Genomic DNA, 22,668 nt, shown 5'->3' with positions numbered 1-22,668 from the left:
CTCAAAAGGCTTGATTTATAATTCTGCTAAATGTGGATAGAAAATCCTGCTAAATGTGTATAGAGAAAAACTGAAACTACTGTTGTCCTTAAAACATAAAGCCAAAACTGTAAACTACAAAACTAGTGTAAGAAAAGTAATTGCAGAAATGTTGAAATTATGCTGTTTTGTGGAGAAGAACTTCTTATAGTCCTGATTGTGGCACTTACACACGTCGATGCAGTGTCATTTTGGATTTTACAGTTTGCTAAATTAAAAAGATACACTTTAGACCATATTGTCTAGATGTTTTCTTACATAACCATGGATTTTGGATTAGCAGTGAGAAGGTAGAGACATCACGGGAGTTTGTATTAACAATAGAGAGATGTGTTCATGATACCTAACATTTTAATGTTTGATATGTTTATTTTTATTGAGTGTAAGGTGTGTGCAAAGTGGAAGACATCTGAGTTTTGCACTGACTCCTCCTCACAGGGAGGACCTGGATTTGACTTGGATCTCAGTTACTGTTTGGTGAAATTGCAGAATCAATGTTTACTGTATGACTGGTTCCTACAAGAGTTTCATGTTTCAGTATATTTTTTTGCAATACACTGATAAACACATTTTTTATGTTGTTTATTATGCATAGTCGACAACATGTGAAGAATGTGAAGACTTTCTCACAAAGCGTTCATAAGTAAAATCATTTTCAGGACATCAGTCAGAGATTTTGGAGATACAGTGTTGATACAAAAAGACTAAAATCTGTTCAGAAAGGAGGAGTGCAGGGCTCTGAGGGAGACAGTGGGTTAAAAACAGACGGATACACCAACAACATAAATATATCAGTGAATACCCCAGCAAGAATAAAAATAAGAAAACTTTTCATTATATTACAAGACATTTCCCAGTCAGACACATGAACTCTGTCATATTATGTAAAACAAAAGCTTCAGTGAAAATTATAACTTTTCCATCCTCCCTGCAGTCACATTAGTGAAGGTGGAAAACAGCTAGATTCTGCATAAACCCTAAATTTAAAACTTTGTTTAATATGAATTTCCCTCAAAAGGGGAATTTTGTGTTTTATCAAGTGATCCTCCAACAAACAACAATATTAAACATACTCACCAACTATTATGAGACAAAATCTTGACTTTCCAAAAAAAAAAAGTGACATTATGTTTTCTTTTTACCCATCTTGATCTGACTGCAGGTCCACAAAGTGATATTCATATTACAATGGAGAAAATTCTTACCCAAGAAAAATTATATTATTGTTAATTAGTAGTAATGACAGCCAGACAGAGAAGATTTGTTTTGGAAAATGCCTCCACTGTATATTTAATATTATTATAATGTACACAAAACATTTTATGTTCCTTTTACCTTTTCATTGCTAAATATGTCTGTTTCTCTCTGTAACAGTGAGCTGGTGCTGAAGTCATTAGTGGTCTGAGGGCTCCTCCTCTGGTGGCTTCATGAACAGTCAGTGTGCTGTGATCATACTGTCAGTGTCTCTGCCTCAGTGAGACTCACAGGATCCAGCAGCAGCAGCAGCAGCAGCAGAGCTACAGAGAACATGGTTGGTATTGAAGGTGATCTGATGGGAGCTTCTCTTCTTCTGCTGCAACTGACAGCATGATATCAAGTCTTTATAGCAGACTGTGAGGAAGTTTACTTTGTGTAGAGTAGGACACTGACAGGCTATTAGGGAAAGATGAACTGTGTGTCACAATTGATAGATGCTTGGAATTGTGCTGAATATTTACATAAAAAACAAGAGAAGTGTCTTTAACTAAAGACTCATGCCACTCACACCAAGTGTTTCACTGAGCTGCACGGGAGCTTATTCCTGTGTCAAACTGCTCAACTCATCCCCCTTTGTCACAGTATGGACAACTGTGGACTGTGAGGCTGCTGAGGTCTTGCTGGTTTTGCTAAATGGACTTTGTTATTACATTTTCCGTAACTTCTGATACAGTGCAATACATACTGGTAACATGCTGAGAGTTTGTCATACTGTGGCAGTTTCGGGGGGGGGCAACAGGGTGCCAGTGCCTCTGTAACACAGACCTTGGACCCCCTATGGCCCCCCTCTGAACGAAAAGTCTATTATAAGAGCACTTTTATAGGCTAACATTAACGTTACATGTTATTGAACTTCATATTATTCATTGCACTGAATTGAGAATGTCTAAACAAGCATATAGTTTCCCTGTAAAGCAAACATTTACTTCACGATAGTCTTATGATCTTATAACTGACCACATAGATCACTTAGTCATCCATGTTACTGTTTGGAAGCTGGATCTAGAGAGTCTGTCACATTTTTCAAGTAAGCTGCTCGTACAAATATCTACGCCATCGATACTGTAAAATCAACATCAGCGTAATCAGTTTAACACATTGCTCTCCTCAACGTTACATCTACTTGATTCATGAATGCACATTAAACTGAATGCAGTGCCCCTGAGAGTCCCCCTCCCTAAAGGGTAAATTCATAGGTGTCATTTACACTCGGGACACTGGGGACATGTCCTCACCACTTTTTTAAAGGATAATTTGTTAAAAAAACGTTCTGAGATATAGCTAACAGTAAATAACAAATGAGAATGCCTTTAGAAAATAACTTGCACATTAAGAAAAAGTAGCAACACAGAATGCCTGAAAGCTGCACTGACTTAGATTCTAGTCTCTGTCCCCCCTTGCTGTGAGACACTACTGTTTTACCGTCAGTACTACTTGCATCATCTTGTCACAAGATCTCTGACGTAATTGCTGACGTAATCTGCAGTCTGCGCATGCGTTGGCGTCTGTAGCCACCTGTCGGAAGCTCCGTCTTAAACCGGACTCTTATCCAGTTTTAATCCACTCTTTTTTCATTACATTTTTTATATTCTTTTTATTTAACTTAACTTTATTTTAAGTTTTATGTGGGTTAAGGATTTTAGTCATCCGACATGGATTTTAAGCTAGATGACCGTAAAAACGCGATCAACGCTACTGATCGCAACAAAGCTCCGGTGACTATGCTAGCCGAGATAACTCTGCCCCATGAGGACTGCACACTCCTTAAGAAAGCGAACAAGAAGATTGCTGACCTTATGGAAGACATCCGACGACTTTCAGAGGAACTCAAAGAGAAAGATTCCCTGCTGACTGGCTTTATGGATGTAGCTTCAGTACAAGCCAAACAGATTGTTTCTCTTAGCACAACCGCTAACATCCAGGACACCGTGTTTTGGGACCCCTCTAGTCTTCCCAGGCTTTCATCCTGCTCGACTCCGAAGCATCAGTCAACCTGGGCTGAAGTGGTGGTCCGTGGCTGCAAGAGAGGCTCGGATGGGGCTGCCTCTCCTCCGCACATCGGCCTCTCCAACCGCTATGCAGCCCTGTCTGACGACACTCCGGTCCATCCAGCTGATGCACCTGCGGCTTCAAGTCTCCCTGATATGGATCTCTTTCGGCGCACAGTGCCTGCCGACACTGACACCGGCTACATCTCCTGCACTGGGCCGCCGGTCTGCCGCCGGACCTGATCGGCGGCCGTCATCCCGGTAAAAAACCTCCGCTTCCCGACGTAGGATCCTGAAGGAGGCTGTGCTCAGACGCTCCGGAGGCCGTCTCCACCCTGCACCGTGGGGTAGCCCTTCTCTCAGGTCTGTTACTGCTACTCCAACACAACACTTGGCAGCTCACACACTCCATCCTCAGTCCGCACGCAGTGTTGAAGCAAATTCTGCTCAGTCCTGCTCTGGAACCCCACAACCAGCATCTCCTCGTCCTCTTTTCTCCCCAACCACACTAATAATTGGTGACTCCATAACCAGAAACATCCATTTCTTTAACGCTACCACTCGCTGCTTCCCCGGTGCCACCATCACAAGAGTGATCGTCCACGTCGGAACAAATGACACAGCTCTTCGGCAGTCTGAGCTGACAAAATTAGATTTTAACCGTCTTTTTAACTTTTTAAAGCAGTGCGGAAAGTCCGTTTTTATCTCTGGTCCCATTCCCACAGTCGGTCGCGGTGCTGGCCGCTTTAGTAGACTCCTTGGCCTCCACGACTGGCTCCAGTCCGCCTGCAGGGCTCATCGTGTGTGTTATGTGGATAATTTTAATATTTTCTGGCAAAGAATGTCTCTTTTTAAGACAGATGGACTTCACCCAAACAAACGGGGCTCTGAAATGTTAGCTGCGCACATACAGCATGTGGTGCGGTCCACACATGACTTACGTGAATGACTAATCATTCATGCAGCACACCTGGATGCACCACCGCTCACTGAACAGATCTCTGGCTCACTGCCACAAACAACTGTCTCCACCTGCTGGCATGTAAAGCCGTCTGCTCCCAGCGCTGTTCCAAAGACTTCTATTCCTGTCATCATCACGCATAGACCAGTAAACCGAAATGTGCACATCCCACACAGAAATAATAGTAATCTCTTAAGGATTAGGACAACTGCACCAACTCCAGCACCCAGAACAAACTCATTTAAAATGGCTCTCTTCAATGTGAGATCACTTTCAAGTAAGACTTTTATCTTAAATGATTTTATCTTGTCTGCAAATCTAGATTTTATGTTTTTAACTGAATCATGGTTACAAATGAATGACTATAGCCAGCTAGCTGAACTGTGTCTGCGTCAATATGATGCTTTAGTCAACCGAGGGTCAGTGGTCGTGGTGGTGGGCTAGTGAGCGTGTATAGGAAAAATTTTAAATGTCATCAAGTACGCTGTGATGAATTTAACTCCTTTGAAGTTCTCACTCTTAAAGTTGGAGGGCTGCAACCTATCATATTTGTTATAATTTATCGCCCCCCAAAACCGCCTGGAGGATTTTTATCAGAACTTCCTGAATTTTTATCTACTCTGGTTTTAAATTATGACAGAATTGTTCTTTGTGGCGATTTTAATATTCATGTTGATGACCCCAACAATGTTAATGCAACTGACTTTTTAAATATGGCCACTTCTTTTAACTTCAAACAACATGTCAAAGGGCAAACACATAACCGTGGTCATACACTGGACTTGGTTTTTACCCTGGGTGTCAGCATTCCTCTGTGGAATTAGTGGACATGACCATATCTGACCACAGATGTATTGTTTTTAGCTGCGATTCGCCTGTTACTCATGCCGCCTCACCAAGCTCCGTGTGTTGTCGCATCTTTAATGAACAAAGTGTTTCAAAGTTTTGCGCATTCTTTCAGAGCCAAAGCCAACACCTGTCTGATTCCAACACCAACAATCTGGTCGATCACTTCAATCATATCTGCTTGTCGTCACTAAATATTAGTGCTCCTCTAAAGGTTAGGCCTACGTCTAAAGCTAGTAAGCAACCCTGGATAAATGACAGCATTCGCAGCCTCAAAAGGGAATGCAGGAAAGCAGAGCGCAGATGGAAAAAATCCAGTCTCCAAGTCCATTACCTCAGTCTGAAGGATTTATTAATTAACTACAATAAAATGGTTAAGGATGCGAGAACACACTATTTTTCTGAACTCATTACTACACATAAACACAATCCCAGGTTTCTGTTTAAGACTGTGGATCAGCTGGTAAACCCAACCCCTCCTTGTGCCTCAGCTGGAAGTAATGATGACTGTGAATTGTTTTTATCTTATTTTACCAATAAGGTGGTGTCAATCAGAGCCTCTATTACCCCCGTGGCCTCTTACTCAGAGGTCCCTCACCAGCAACAACAGAGTTTTAACCAGTTTTATCCCATCGACTTGTCTGAGCTTTTAAAAACAGTATCACAAATGAGAGTGTCCTCCGGCCCACTTGATATAATACCTACAAAATTTTTACTGAAAGTAATAGATTTGTTGGGCCCCATTTGATCTCTGTTTTCAGCAGCTCCCTATCTACTGGTTGTGTCCCTGATTATTTTAAAACGGCTTGCGTGAACCCACTTTTAAAGAAACCTGGTTTAGATCCCTCCCTCCCACATAATTTTAGACCAATTTCAAAACTGCCTTTTATTGCAAAGATTCTAGAAAGAATTGTGTCCAAACAGCTGCTCACTGTGCTGGAAAATAACAAATTATTTGAAAAGTTTCAGTCTGGTTTTAGGAAGTACCACAGCACTGAGACTGCCCTGCTTAAAGTCACCAATGACCTTTTAATGTCTGCTGATGAAGGTATGTGCTCAGTCCTTGTACTCCTGGACCTTAGCGCTGCTTTTGACACCATTGATCACAACATCATGTTAGACAGACTGAGGCACTGGGTGGGGATCTCTGGTACTGCTCTAGAATGGTTTTCATCCTACCAGTCAAATAGGAAGTTTTGCGTGTCTGTAAACAACTATGTCTCTTCATTCTGTCCAGTTAAATATGGTGTGCCTCAGGGGTCGGTCTTAGGACCCATTTTGTTTTCCTTGTATCTGCTTCCCCTTGGACATATTATCCATAAACATGGCATTTCTTTTCATATTTATGCTGATGACACACAAATATACTTGCCCGTCAGATCCACAGACCCTGGAATGCTGAGTTCACTTAACAACTGCCTTTGTGAAGTTAAAAAATGGATGTCAAATAATTTCCTCCAGCTGAACTCAGACAAAACAGAAATCCTGGTCATCGGGTCTCAGTAGATGGCAAATCAAATACTGCCATCTGCTGGTTCCCTAGTAAATCACATTAAGCCTGTGGCAAAGAACCTTGGTGTTTGGTTTGATAGTAATTTAAATTTCGAGCAGCACACCACAAAGCTTGTTCAATCATGTTTTTATCAACTTAGAAATATAGCTAAAATTCGATCTATGTTAACTTTTAAGGACACCGAGACCATTTTACACGCCTTCATCTCATCACGCCTGGATTATTGCAACAGCCTTTTCACCTGTTTAACCCAAAAATCTATTGATCGACTCCAGACTGTCCAGAACTCAGCTGCCAGGCTTTTAACCAGAACAAAGAAATATGACCACATTACTCCTATTTTAGCTTCATTGCACTGGCTCCCAGTATGTTTTAGAATTGACTTTAAAATTCTATTGATCACTTTTAAAGCTCTTCATGGCCTCTCGCCTTGTTATATTTCTGAACTTTTAGTCCCATACGCACCAGCACGTACCTTGAGATCCTCGGGCAGAGGTCTGTTGTCTGTTCCAGAGTCTCGACTGAAAACTAAAGGGGACAGAGCGTTTGCTGTCAGGGCCCCGAGGCTCTGGAACAGCCTGCCCGAGGAAATCAGGTCGGCTGAGTCAGTGAACTCTTTTAAGTCCCTTCTTAAAACATACTTTTATAGGAGAGCTTTTCCCGATCTTATTTGACTTTATTTTATCCCTTTTATTTTATTGTATTTTACTAATTTTATATTAAATTTTCATGCTCTTATCTTTTTTTTGTATTATTCTTTACACTTGTTAAAGCACTTTGTAACTTGTTTTTGAAAAGTGCTCTACAAATAAGGATTATTATTATTATTATATTATTAGATTCTGTTATAGTTTTATATTTGGAAATGTAACGTGCCACCTGAATTTTGTGTTTCCTTTTACATAAATGAAAACATTTTCGTCATAAATTGGTGAAGGAACTTCACAATGTAAGTTACTGAAACATACTAAAACATTACATTATATACTAAACAAGACATTTTGAAAGCTTGAACATTTCCTTTGTCTCTTTTGTCCCTTATTGAATGTTCCCCTCTGACAAAACATCTGGCCCCAGCCTGGCCCCATCAATATTATTGGTGTAGAACCACCACTGTCATCAGGTATATAAGGGACCGGACAAAGAACAATTAATTGTTCTCATAAAAATGTTGGTGTTCAATCTGCAAATCATCTGGAAGATTTTTTTTTTATTTTTACTGAAATGTACATTTTTTATCACATGCATGATATTAATCAATGTCATTACAAAGACAACGTTTCACTACACTAATGCAGCATTGCATGAAACATTGCTTTAAAGGACAAACAACAAAATTGTATTTTTTTTCCTTAAAAATAAAGAATAATATTTTATTTTGTGTAGGTTGGAACTTCAATATTCAATCAGTCACTACTCAGACTCACTGACAGTAACAATCAGTATTGTGGAAAAAAAAACAAATAATACTGAATATTGCCAGTGGTAGTGGTAAATGGAGGAAGTTGTTTTTGTATGACTCTCCTGTTATTGTCTCTCACTGTGTCTCTTCTGGCACAGTAATACACAGCTGTGTCCTCGGTCTTCAGATTGTTCATCTGTAGATAGACTTTACTGCTGGAGTCATCTCTGGAGATGGTGAATCTACCCTGGACTGACTGGGAGTAATAGATAGGAGAACTAGATGTGTGTACAAGAGCAATCCACTCCAGTCCTTTTCCAGGAGCCTGTCTGATCCAGTTCCAAACTGAGCTACTAAAGCTAAACCCAGATGTTGTGCAGGTGAGTCTGTGAGATTCTCCAGGTTTTCTAACTGCTGGTTCAGACTCTGTTATGGTCTGACCTTCAGCACCAGTCGAAACAAACACAGCAACCACCAAGAGTGTTAACTTTGCGTAAGCCATGTTCACAGCGTGCTTCTGTTTTCAAATCTATGAACCTCCTTTAAATATGATGTAAACTGGATCTCTGTGAGAATTTGTTTACAGTAAGCTCCTCCTACATCACATTCTGCTTTTACAGTCAAATTCAACAGTATGAACACAGCATGACACAAAATAAAACAGCATTTAAACAAGCTGACAACTAGCAAATAGTGATTTGAGACATCTGAACCTCCCTGACTGCGATAACCTGCTGAGTCAATTTAGAAAATTTGATTATTCACATGATTCTGATTTGAAAAGATTTGTTCTCCTAGAATTTGACAAACCCCCTAATGGCTTCATTTCTGATGAAGTTTAATTCAGAAATCCTAGGATTATGAACTAATACATCTGATTGTAATCGTAAAATTAATTGATTCATACTTTTGGTTTTATTTTCATTCTGTTGCTGCAAACACAAGTGAAGTGAAAGCAAGATAATCTGTGAATATTTGAGTTTGTTGCAGCTGGTTGAGGGTCTGGATTGTTATTTCTTTTTTTTTTACTTTAAAGATTTCAGAATATAAATTGTGGCAGTTTGAAGCCACAGACATACAGTCATCAAAAAATGAATTATTTAGGAAGTGACACCTGTGGGACGATATGCAAAGAACTTACAACTGCAGTACACAGGAAAAAGGCTGCTGGTTTATCTATCAGATTAATGTACATGAAAGTGCAAATTTTAAATCACAATTAAGAAGAGTAAACAAAACACTAGACAATTTGAGTAGTTAAGTGAGTGTAGAGCTGAAAACAGTTTGATTCTCCATTTATTCTCTCAATCCACAGACTCTGCAGGACTCTGTGCATACTGTACTGCATTTTAACTCCACTCCAAACTCCTGCAAACTTAGAGTAAAAACACTTGTAGATCACAAGTTAGACAGTTAGCAAAAACAATTTATTGTTCAGCCACTGTCTTCTCTGAGTCATTTTGATGAAGTGTATTGTATCTTTTAACATTAATGACATTAGTCATGTGAGTTGATTGTGGTAAAGATGAGTCCTGTAGGTTTTTGTGCAGCGGCTCAACCAACTCCAGTCACTGTGAGTCTCGAGCACAATAATAAACAGCAGAATCTTCAGTCTTCAAACTGTTCATCTGCAGATACACCTGCTGTCTGCTGTTGTCTCTGGAGATGGTAAACTGGCCTTGAACTGACTGAGAATAGTAAGTGCTACCACTGCTACTGATATAAGCCACCCACTCCAGTCCTTTTCCAGGAGCCTGTCTGATCCAGCCCATCCAGTAGCTGCTGAATGTGAATCCAGAGGTTGTACAGGTCAATCTGTGGGATTCTCCAGGCCTTTTAACCACTGGTTCAGATTCTGTCAGAGTCTGACCATCAACACCTGTTAGGACAAGAAAATAATAATTTTCATTGAGTTGGTAATGTTTTAAAGATAACTCAACTCATGATCAATGAAGATCTTCACCTGCCCAGCAGACAGTTAAAAGCAGCAGTCCTGTCCTATAGTCCATCATGTTAAACTGTGTGTCCACTGTTCTCTGTCATCTTCTCTGCAGTCAGATAAGTAGAGGTGGAAGACATCTGAGTTTTGCATTGACTCCTCCTCACAGGGAGAAACTGGATTTGACTTGGATCTCAGTTACAGTTTGGTGAAACCGGAAAATAAATGTTTACTGTTAAAGAGTCAAAGAGTCCCTCTTTCTTTTTTGACAAACTCATTGTTAAAGTTGGTTGCTTCATTATTAAGCACAGTCTGTATCATGTGTGTTGCAACAGTGTATCTGTTTTACAATACCCCCAAATAAGTATTTTAAATTACATTTTAATAGGGAGATAACAAACAAATTAAACCATAACAAATATTTCTATATGTTATAATAGTGTTGATTTTTGTGACAGAAAATCCCAAAATGAAGTGAATAAACACTTTAACATAATAACATTGGTATTTTAATTTTTTATACAAGATTTATAAATTCAGTAAATGTGAAGAAATAATTTATCGGTAGTCTGACGCAGGTTTATCCAAGTCATGATAGGGTCGATTGACAGCCAAAGGTGACAGCCAGTAGATCAGACTCTCTCTCTCCACTCTGCCTGCCAGTCGACTGACTGATGCAGCTGAGTTAATAATGAATTGTTATACATTTGTTAGGTTGCCCAGGTCAAGATTATCTTTATTGTGTTTCATTACAGTCAGTCCAACTGGCTCTTTGTAAAAGGTGTTGCATGTGGCTTTATTGATTGATTTAATAAGGTTACAGTTCTGGAATAAATTGGGAACAAGTTTGGAAATGTGTTTCACAGTTTCATATTTGCAATTAAAACAGACGATTACTGAGCAGCCCAATGTGGGTATATTTTGAAACCTTAGCTCCCCCTTTACAGATAAAGTTCACACTATGATCATGAAATAAATAATTTATTATTATTATAGGCACTGTGCTGTATACCCCTCTCCTGCATCTTATAAGCCGTTCTGTACATTTTGTTTTTGGCTGTTGTGTGTTTGTTTCCTTTTTATGTCTATCTTGTATTTATATAAACGCTTTAATAAATAAATGCTGCACAGAATTTGCATTAGTGAGAGTTAATCACAATCAGTATTGTAAAAAAGGTGATACTGAAAATAATGGAGTTATATAACTAAAGTTCAGGAACAGGACCACGCCTCTCTCTTACTAATCCAACCACCTGTGCCCATTTAATCCAAGCCTGTCTAACCCCTTTCTCTCCTGTTTCTCAGTTCTCACATCCCCCCCTAACCCTGTTTTCTTTCATATGAGGTTTTAATTTCATTACACAATATTTCATTATTACTATCTGTAAATGAATATTAACATGAATCATGGATAATGGAAAACATATTCATTTAAATTTAATCATTATTAGCATGTTTACAAATGATTAAAACATACTTTAAATATGATGCAATCTGTTTCTCTCACATCATGTGTTTACTGTCAGGACCTCCTACATCATATTCATGATTAACTTCAAAATATGAGCGCAGGTTTTTTATAATTGCGGCATTTATTTATTCCTTTATTTACTGTACTTGCTGCAAACAGAAATAAAGTGACAGCAGCCAGGATTATTTACATAGTAAAAAAAGTCTGATGCTGCTGGTTTGAAGGTTTGCATAAAAGACATGATGATGAATGATTTCAGTGTTTGCAGATGTCTGAAGACACAGACATACAGAATAACTTGGCACCTCCAGAGTAAAACAGCTGCTCAGGGACTGAAACTGAAAAAAAAATAATATTTTATCTTATATGAAAATAAAGATCTTCACCTGCCCAGCAGACAGTTAAAAGCAGCAGTCCTGTCCTATAGTCCATCATGTTAAACTGTGTGTCCACTGTTCTCTGTCATCCTCTCTGCAGTCAGATAAGTAGAGGTGGAAGACATCTGAGTTTTGCATTGACTCCTGGATTTGACTCGGATCTCAGTTACTGTTTAGTAAAACTGGAGAATAAATATTTACGTGTAAATCACTCATTAATCCAAGAGGACAAATCCTGTGTATTATGATGATTTTCTCACAGATTGTTTATGTGAAAACATTTTCAAGACATCAGGGAAAGAAAACCCCAGTAGGAATCACAATGAATGAATCAATATAAAATATTAATGCCTAAATGTTTTGTATTGATAACAATTCAAGTCAAGTTATTTCCATACATAAACATCTCCTGCTTTCCTACAGAGCGTGATAAAGTGTTGGGGCTACTTATTATTTTATTAGTTATCAAACACAGAATAAATTTGAGAAGGAGAGATCTGCTAGAATTTTCTTTTTTAACAATAACCATGTCCCTCTGAATAATTCAGTCAGATACTGTTATGATGCGTAAAACAGAAGCTGCAATGAAATGTAAAAGGTTTGTCCTCCTCTCTGATCAGTGAAGGTGGGTTTTGCATTGACTCATCCTCACAGGGAGGAAAGAGTTTGGTCTTTTTTTTGTTGGATGTGTAAAACAGTAATGTACGAGTTGCAACACAAGCAAAAGAAATTAGATTTAAGCACTCTAAATTTGAAACTGGCCTAAAATGAATTATCTTTAAAAGTTGAATTTTATCTTTTATGAAGTGGTCAAGTTTTATCAGAGTATCGTCCAATAAATTCCAACTTTAAAGATACTCACAGCTGAATTTTTATGAAACAAATTTTTTTTCAAAACATGAGAGTACATTATGTTCTTCATCTTAATGTTGCTTCAGGTCCACAAAGTAATTTTATATTACAGTAAATAAAAATCTGACACACACACATCATTCACTTCCAACAAATAAGAATCATTTGATTATTATCAAATAGTAATTCAGCTTTTATATTTATATTTTATATTTTATTCAAACAGGTCAAACTGGACATGAAGAGAGGCTGAAGAGCACTGATCCAGTGAACTTATCATCAATGTAATGTGTCTTGTTTTATGAAAAAAAAGTTAAAAATTTTTTGGGGGAAAATGCCTCCACTGTATATTTAATATTATTATTGTATATTATAATGAACCATGTTAAATTCCCCTTTTTCTTTTGCTTTTTTTCAATGCTAAATATGTCTGTTTCTCTCTTTAACAGTGAACTGGTGTTGAAGTCATTAGTGGTCTGAGGGCTCCTCCTCTGGTGGCTTCATGTTAAGTGTTTTTAAAAAGGAGAAGCCCTGAAGGATTTTTTACAGCTGCTCAAGTCACTGTATATCGAGCACAATAATAAACAGCAGAATCTTCAGTCTTCAGACTGTTCATCTGCAGATACACCTGCTGTCTGCTGTTGTCTCTGGAGATGGTAAACCGGCCTTTTACTGACTCATGACTTATTTGACTGCCACTGTTGATATTTGCAACCCATACGAGTCCCCTTCCAGCAGCCTGTCTGACCCAAGCGTTGTCATAATCACCACCTAACCCTGAATATGTGCAGGTCATTCGTTGGGATTCTCCAGGTCTTTTCTTTTCACCACTGGTTCAGACTCACACCACAAATTTAAACATCCCATTAGTTAATGTAATCACATTATCTTCATTTCAGGTGTTTCCAATAAAGAGTTTTAATTGTTCTTACCTGCCGAGTTAATCGACAGAATGAGAAAAAACTACTAAATAATCAGCTCTGATCATCGTAAAAGCCAGTTGTGTCTGTCCAGTCAACAGGATATGTCAGTGATTTTGTCTTTGTCCTTCACTCTGCAACACATACGTAGAGATGGAAGAGATCAGAGTTTTGCATTGACTCCTTCTCACAAGAAGAAGTGACCCAGAGTGATTTTGCTTTGCTGTATTTCATCCTTCTTCAGAAAAGTGTCCTCTGTCAAATCCCTGATCAAAACTTATTTTCATATTGTGACTTTCTCCTAACGGGCTTTATTTTGTTGCATTCGTCTCATTATATCTCTTAAAATTATAGAGCCTAATATTATTATTACTGTCGCCAAGCAGGTTATGTTTTGGTGTAATTTATTTGTTTGTCTGTCAGCAGAGAATACGGAGTCAATACATTAGATGAATAATTCTTTATGGAGCATGGCTACAGAGAGAAAGCACAGTTTCTCTCCCGAAAATGGAGTCTTCTTCTCTTTAAATACACTCCAGTACAAAACAAGTTGAGACAAATGGTTGACAAGAGAACAAATGGCAGAGCACATCTAGAGTATTAGCATACACTCAAATGCCTGAGCTGACAAAAGAATGTAAAAGGATGTGGCATCAGAGATGTCTCTCTACTCCTTGATTGGTTTATGTTAAAACTCTCACATGCCAGCAGATGTTTATTGTAAGACAGAAAACCCTTTGATTAGTACTCACTGTTTAGCCAAAACCCCTGTGACCAAGGCTAATTTCTCAAAGTTAATAATAGTGAATCCTAAGAATCTGTAACCTATAATTTATTTCTCACAAGACCACCCTCCTGTATCATGTCTACCGTTCTGTACCTTTTGTTGGTTTTGTGGTTATTGTTTGTTTGTTTCCTTTTTTATATGTCTAACGTCTATAAATATAAACCCTTAAATAAATTTATACACAGAATTTTCATCAGTGAGAGTTAATCACAGTCGTTATTATTTTAAAAAAGTGATACTGAAAACATTCACAGTGGTGGTGGTAAATAGAGGAAGTAGTTTTTGTATGACTCTCACATTATTGTCTCTCACTGTGGATCTCTGGCACAGTAATACACAGCAGTGTCTTCAGGCTGCACATTCTGTCCGTTTAGAGTCACTCTGTTGCTGGAAGAGTCTAAGTCGATACTGAACTTGTTCTTTAGTGAATCTTTGTAGTATGTGCTGAATCCAACAGCTCCACTTCCAATCCACTCCAGTCCTTTCCCTGCAGGCTGTCTGATCCAAGCTGTGAAGTAGCTGCTAACAGAATAAGAGACCTGACAGGTGATGGTCAGACGTTGACCTGGCTGCACAGTCACAGAGGCTGGCTGTGTCAACTGTTCACACTTCACACCTGTTAAAAAAAGAAAATGTTTAGTAACAAATGATCAAGTTATACTGCAAAAAAAGAACTGCTGACTTTGACAAATCCAGAGAGACTCACATCCAGCTGCCAACAGCAGCAGCAGAGCTACAGAAAACATGGTTTATGTTGAAAGTGACGTGCTGTGAACTCCACTGACAGCCTGATGGGAAGTTTTTATAGCTGAGTAACAAGGAAGGTCACTGAGTTTGCATAGAATCAAACACATGAAGCATCAATGTTGGTCTAACTGGAGCCAATAGAAGAGTCTGTTGACTGTTATTATATCTGCAGAGTGAAAACATGCCTGGAAATCACCTCTGCTTTGCATATGATTTCTTAATACTCACTCAACTATAACATTTTGAAAATGTTTACAGAAACAAAACAACTGTTAACTTTTAATGTCTAAATGTATTGTTTTGACATACATACCTTACTAATAATAATGTGAATACCACCTAGAAAGCAAAACTTCATTAAAATTGTAATAACAATGATGTGCAACCCTGGAAACAAAAGGAGCAACTACCATTAACATTTCTATAAGCCACGTCAATTAATTAAAAACGCACTTTAAATATGATGTAAGCTATTTTATCAGATCATTTATTTATGGTCAGCACATCCTACAACACATTCATGATTAATTTCAAATATCTGAGCACAGCTTTTTTGTAACTGCGGCATTCATTTATTCATTCATTTAGTTACTTACTTCTTGCAAACAGAAAAATAGTGACAGCAGCAGGATCAACAATGAAAACTTAAGTTTGCCGCTGGTTTGCATAAAATGCATTTAATGGTTTCAGTGTTTACAGACTCTAGTGGAGCAGCTCCTTCAGGCTTCCTGCTGTTCATCTTGAGATCTACTTCATGTCTGCTGAGATGAACTGACACGGACAGATGGAGCTGCAGTTACTGATGATGGTAAACACCTTATAGTCAAATTTTAATATTCAAAATGTTCTGAACCAAGTTAACACATGACTTTTCTTTAGAAAAGTTTCAGCTATCACAGTCTCCAGTGTACGTGAGCAGCAAGAGTGTTAAGCTTTAGTTCAGTTCAAGTGTCAGTCAGTTAAGATCAATGAGAACACCAGGGTCCTTTCTCCTGTGGCGGTTTTGGGCTGGGGCCAACAGGGGCCTGTGCCCCTGTAACATAGACTGTTGATGCTCCATCCACTCCCTTCATCCAAATCCACACCAATAAATCCACAGGATCACTCCTAACAATGTATCCGTTTACTCTGTTAGCAACAAAACATCAGCACAGGAAAATTACAAAAAATAAATATTTAATAAATATTTCCTTCAGTTCCCCCATAAATGAATCATGTAAATTACTGTTTAACACATAAATTAAATTATTTATCAGATAAATGCATTTAGGCTCCTACACAGACCTTGCATCCATTTACTCAGTTAGAAACAAAACATCAGCACAGGAACATTACAGAAATGAAAATGATTAATTAATGACAAAAAGGGGGAGAGGAAGAGAGAAAGAAAGGTCTCAACATAACAGCCATGTTTTCATCTGCTCAGTCTCTCATCCACTGTAGCTGTGTTTTGGTTTTACACGGGCACAGGCTAGTTCAGCTAACATACTGTTACAAACAAGCTGAAGTGAAAGCTGTCTGTCTTTAGTAACTGTTCAGTTCAGTTTGCCACGTAGCCTACATTAAAATATGGCACATTATACTCAGCTGGTGGCTGCGACAGACCAGCCCCCCTCTCTACCAGCAGCAGCGGAGGGAGGAGGAGAGGAGGGACTGAGTTGTTCATTCTTTCCAAACTTCCCTCAGTATGTTGATCAGGAATATGATTTATTTTACTAACATGTTAGATTTGTTTCCTGTGAGATATTAGTGATTTTAGTTTGCTGTTGTAAATCCTGTTACTGCTCTAGAAACAACATTTAGTTAATAAAAATAGTAAAATTATTTTTTTAATATTATATGCAAATATTTAGTAATAAATAGGACTGATGAGAGCATTGATAAAGAACTGAACAATGAAGGATTACCAATACAAGTGTGTCAATAAAATCCTAATGATCTCAACTCATGAGAAAATGTCCGGCCCATCTCTGTGTTCTGGTTTTAAAATCCGTCCCAATTGAATCTGTAATTGAAAAGCCCTGGTCTCCAGTGATCATAGTAATATATCTTCCTTGCGACAAAATGTACATTAAACTGAAACAGCACTTTTTATACAAAATAATATAATAATAATAATGTAATATTATAATGCACAGATGATGGCCTACTATCAAGTATTTTCTTTTGGGTATATTTCACATCAGGACTAATAACAGGGGTGAATATGGAGAAGTTTGTTGTTTCCTATCAAAAGTTAAAGTGGGATACAAAATACAAACTAGGATCTAGAGAATGTCTCGTACAGAGTTTATACTGTTCTATAAGCCTTACAAAGAACTGTTGCATCAAAGAATGTACTGTAACTTGAGCTAAACTTAACAGGAATGTTTTTTTGAATAATGTAATTTAATAAAACTATAACAAAGTTACTGAAAAGATCCTGTTACTGAAACAAATAACTCTAAGTTACTGAAACATAATAAAACATTACATTACATAAATTATATACTATATATATATATATATATATATATATATATATAAACAAGACATTTTGAAAGCTTGAACATTGCCTTTGTCTCTTTTGTCCCAGATTGAATGTGCCCCTCTGACAAAACAACTGACCCCAGCCTGGCCCCATCAATAAAACTGGTCTAGAACCGCCACTGCCTTTCTCATTTTCCAAATTTGTGCACCCCCACCTCCTCGATCCTTGATCCTCGAGCCTGTGACTCGGGTCGGAAATCAATCTCAGTGCCATCTTGAAGAAAATCTCAATCCCTAAAATGCACATCGAGGAGCGAGGCGGCTTGCTGGAGGAGCTATAAGAGAAGATAGACCAGCGTATCCTTTGCAGAAGTGTTTTCAACTATGTGGATGGGCAGCAAGATCGTAAAAAATTAACACTGAATAGAGGATAGCTGGGTGAAGCGCCTCTCCAGAGATGCTGTGCGCCCACAGCAACATAAATTAATAATTAAAAAAAGTTATATTCAGTAGTGATCTGCTGTATTTCATGTCATAATAGTGCCCATGTAGTCTGCATGTCATTCCAACAGTTTTAGAGTCCTGTTGCCAGTTTGAATTGGGGCTATATGAGATCAATGTTACTGTGTCATTTCGTAAAGGGACTGATGATGAAACTCTCACCTCATAAAGTTGAGGGCTGAAATGATCTCCTGTTTACAGACGAAAGGCGCACCACCAAGAAAAAAGTTACTGTATTTCTGTGTAGTGAATGATTAGGCTACTGTAATCTGACTGTTTTCAACAGATGCTTTAATGTTTAGAAAATGTGATTAAACTATTATCAACTCATGATTTACTTAATGGCTTCAGTTCCTATGACTTGAACAACATGAATTATTATATCACAGGGAAATGTCTGCTGATTTATCTGTCAGACTAATGAGTATGAAACTACTCTTTTATGTCACAGTTAAGAAGAGTAAACAAAACACTAGGCAATTTGAGCAGTTAAGTGAGTGTACAGCTGAAACACTGTTTGAATCATTTATTCTCTCAATCCACAGTCTCTGCAGGACTTTATGCATTTTACAATTTTAACTCCATTCCAAACTCCTGCAAATAAAAAGTAAAAAGACTTGTAAATCACAAGTTAGACACTTAGTAAAACCATAGAACTACACAGATTCAATTTAGTGTTCAGCCACTGTCTTCTCTGAGGAGTCTTTTTAATGTTATGGATTAAGCACAATACGGCTTAGTAATATACATGTCAACATTCATATCCCTGTTAAGAAATATTTTCCTAATCAAACATTAGTTGTCACATTTTGTTCAGTTTAACTTGTATCATTTTACATGAATGACATTATTCATGTGACTTGATTGTGCTAAAGATGAGTCCTGTCGGTTTTTGTACAGCTGTTTAACCAACTCCAGTCCCTGTGAGTCTCGAGCACAATAATAAACAGCAGAATCTTCAGTCTTCAGACTGTTCATCTGCAGATACACCTGCTGTCTGCTGTTGTCTCTGGAGATGGTAAACCGGCCTTGAACTGACTGAGAGTAGTAGATGTAGCTACTACCATCACGATATATCCAGGCAATCCACTCCAGTCCTTTTCCAGGAGCCTGCCTGACCCAGCCCATGCTGTAGCTGCTGAATGTGAATCCAGAGGCTGTACAGGTCAATCTGTGGGATTCTCCAGGCCTTTTAACCACTGGTTCAGATTCTGTCAGAGTCTGACCATCAACACCTGTTAATACAGCAAAGAAAACCATCACATGCAACAAACTGACACATTACAAGAAAACATTAAATAAAAATCAGTGAGAATCTTCACCTGCCCAGCAGACAGTTAAAAGCAGCAGTCCTGTCCTATAGTCCATCATGTTAAACTGTGTGTCCACTGTTCTCTGTCATCCTCTCTGCAGTCAGATAAGTAGAGGTGGAAGACATCTGAGTTTTGCATTGACTCCTCCTCACAGGGAGAAACTGGATTTGACTTGGATCTCAGTTACTGTTTGGTGAAACCGGAGAATCAATGTTTACTGTACATGAGTGATTCCTCCAAGAGTTTTATGTTTCAGTATTTATTTGTGCAATACATTGATCAACACATTCTTTAAGTTGTTTATTACGCACAGTTTCCAACATGTGAAGAGTTTGACAATAATTAATCAACAAATAACAGCTTAACAAATGTTGTTCATTATGTTATAATGTTGACTTTCTCACAAAGTGTTCATAAGTAAAATCCTTTTCAGGATATCAGAAGGAGATTTTGGAGATACAATGTTGACACAAAAAGACTAAAATCTTTCAGAAAAGGGGGATTCCAGGACTCTGAGAGAGACCATAGGTTAAAAGCAGACGGATACACCAAAATAAATATATCAGTGAATACCCCAGCAAGAATAAAAATAAGAAAACTTGTAACTATGTTAGGTAAAACAAACATTTTAAAAACTACAAAAAAACTACAAAGTTTGTCATCCTCCTTGCAGTTACATTAGTGAAGGTGGTTTTGCATTAACTCTAAATTTAAAACTTTGTTTAATACGAATTTAGTCATTTATCAAGTGATCCTCCAACAAACAACAATATTAAACATACTATTATCAGACAAAATCGTGACTTTGCAAAGAAGGTGACTAATTTCTTTTTACTCATCTTAATCTGACTGCAGGTCCACAAAGTGATTTCCATATTATAGTGTAGGAATTCTGACACACACGGTTCACTTGTAACAACAGGAAGAAAAATTATGTTATTGTTACTTTTTAGTAATGACAGTCAGACAGAGAAGATTTGTATTGGAAAGTTTTGCATTTACTCCTCCCCACAGGGAGGATACAGCTGGACTGAACGTGGTCATCACCTGTGTGAGTGATGTGTGTGGGACTCTCTGATCACTGTCTGGTTCATCTTGTCTCGACATACAAGCAGAAACAGAAATCTGCTAAACTGACTGGAGTGTTTTTCAGACTGCAGCCACTGACCTGGACGAACTAACTGACACTGTGACATCACAGCAAAACTCAGGCAGCTTCGTCAGACCAAAGAGGAGGCCTTCAGAAGTGGGGACAGAGTCCTGTACAACCAGGCCAGCAAAACACTGACTAAAGAGGTCAAAGCAGCAAAGAGGAGCTATGCTTAAAAGCCAGAAAACATCTTCACAGCCAACAAGCCGGCGTCAGTGTGGAAAGGCCTGCAGACACTCACTAACTACAGGAGACCATCCCCCACCACTGCTAGTACTCAACGACTGGCTGACGAACTGAACTGATTTTACTGTAGGTTTGAGAAGCCCACAGTCACACCTCTCCCCCGCTCCAACTCCAACGTCAAACAATCACCTTCCCTCACTGCCACGCTCTCACCCCCCCTCTCTGACCCATCACCTGCACTCATGATCTGTGAAGATGTGTGCCAGCTCTTCTAAAGGCAGAAGATCAGGAAGGCTCCAGGTCCAGGCGGTGTGTCACTATTCCGCCTGAAAATCTGTGCAGACCAGCTGGCCCCCATCTTCACACAGATCTTCAACAGATCACTGGAGCTGTGTGAATTTCCCTCCTGCTTCAAACGCTCCACAATCATCCCAGTCCCCAAAAAACCCTCTGTCTCTGGATTAAATGACTACAGGCCTCTCGCCCTGACATCTGTAGTCATGAAGTTGTTGGCCTGGTGTTGGTCCACCTGAAGGACATTATAGGCCCCCTGCTGGACCCCCTGCAGTTTGCCTATAGGGCTAACAGGTCAGTGGATGATGCTGTCAACTTGGGACTGCATTACATCCTGCAACACCTCGACTCTCCAGGGACATATGCAAGGATCCTGTTTGTGGACTTCAGCTCAGTGTTCAACACCATCATCCTGGACATCCTCAGCACCAAACTCACCCAGCTCACTGTGCCAGCCTCCACCTGTCAGTGGATCACAAACTTCCTGACTGACAGGAGTCCGCAGGTGGGACAGAACATAGTCAATTTATTTCAAATTCTTGCATACTTGTGTGTACATTTAGCTAAGTCAGTAATGTGTGGGACTCCTGATAGGAAGGTTGCATGATTGATCCCAACATACCACGAATATTTTGTTTCTCACTTGTTAAACAAATTGATTATAAGGACACTTTTACACATGCTCACAAGAAACTTACTGCAGTGTGTGTACGCATCTCGGCGTTTGATACACATTTATAAACCTTTTAATTTCCCTGAGGAATTTAAGGGGAATCCAATCTCACGTTTACTGATGGCTTTTTCAGAGCTGTGTCAAGCAATCCAGAGACTCTTCTGAATGTCCTTCAGAACTTTTCAAAGTAAAAGCTCTCAATAAACTTGATATGAAGCATTGCTGCAAAAAACATTCTTGCACTTTTATTTTGGAGGCACAATCACTTAAAATTAAGTGATTATGTGAGTAACTGTAGCTGTCATGAGAGCACAACACTGACACCATCATCAAGAAGGCCCAGCAGAGGATGTACTTCCTGCGCCAGCTCAGGAAGCTCAACTTACCTAAGGAGCTGCTTGATCCACTTTTACACAGCCATCATTCAGTCTGTTCTCTGCACGTCCATCACTGGTTGGTTTGGATCTGCCACCGAAAAGGACAGGAGCAGACTACAACAGACAGTCAGGACTGCAGAAAAAATCATCTGTGCCAACATGCCCTTCATTCAGGACTTGCATATTTCCAGAGTCAGGAAACAGTCAGGAAACATCACTGCAGGTCCATCTCACCCTGGACATGTTCCAGCTTCTCTTCTTCTCTGCTCAATCTGTCTATATTGTTTTTGTTTTATCGTGTGTTTATATGTGTTCTATATACTGTAGCATGTGTCTACTGGTATTTTTTTATTATTATGTATTCAGGTTCCCAGGTTCTGGGTGCACTGCCTGGTTGCATGTTGTGGATTTTGTGTGTGTTTTGTGTTGTGTACTTTTTTGTTTGTATGTTTGTTTGTTTGTTTTTGCAAACAAGTTGCTCTAAACTAATTGCCCTTTGCAGGATTAATAAAGTTTTTTGAACTTGAACTTGAACCCTGAATATGTGCAGGTCAGTCTGTGGCACTTTGCAGGTCTTTTAACAATGGTTCTCTGTAGGTAGTAGTA

At 38.7% G+C, this 22,668-nt stretch overlaps 2 gene segments (V, D, J or C); both read right to left on the bottom strand.

Moving 5' to 3' along the window:
* Positions 1 to 14,644: 14,644 nt before the first annotated feature.
* LOC119887128 lies at positions 14,645 to 15,109 on the bottom strand. The segment is given in 2 exon segments: positions 14,645 to 14,968; positions 15,059 to 15,109. Coding segments are annotated over 2 exon segments (348 nt in total).
* A 3,497-nt stretch (positions 15,110 to 18,606) lies between these two features.
* LOC119917227 lies at positions 18,607 to 19,440 on the bottom strand. The segment is given in 2 exon segments: positions 18,607 to 19,304; positions 19,392 to 19,440. Coding segments are annotated over 2 exon segments (456 nt in total).
* Between the last annotated feature and the right edge of the window lie 3,228 nt (positions 19,441 to 22,668).

This window comes from Micropterus salmoides, unplaced genomic scaffold (assembly GCF_014851395.1).
Source record: "Micropterus salmoides isolate LMB-PRFRI ecotype aquatic unplaced genomic scaffold, ASM1485139v1 Ms_hic_scaffold_10, whole genome shotgun sequence".
NCBI classification, from domain to species: Eukaryota; Metazoa; Chordata; class Actinopteri; order Centrarchiformes; family Centrarchidae; genus Micropterus; species Micropterus salmoides.
This window is presented reverse-complemented; position numbering and strand designations above follow the sequence as displayed.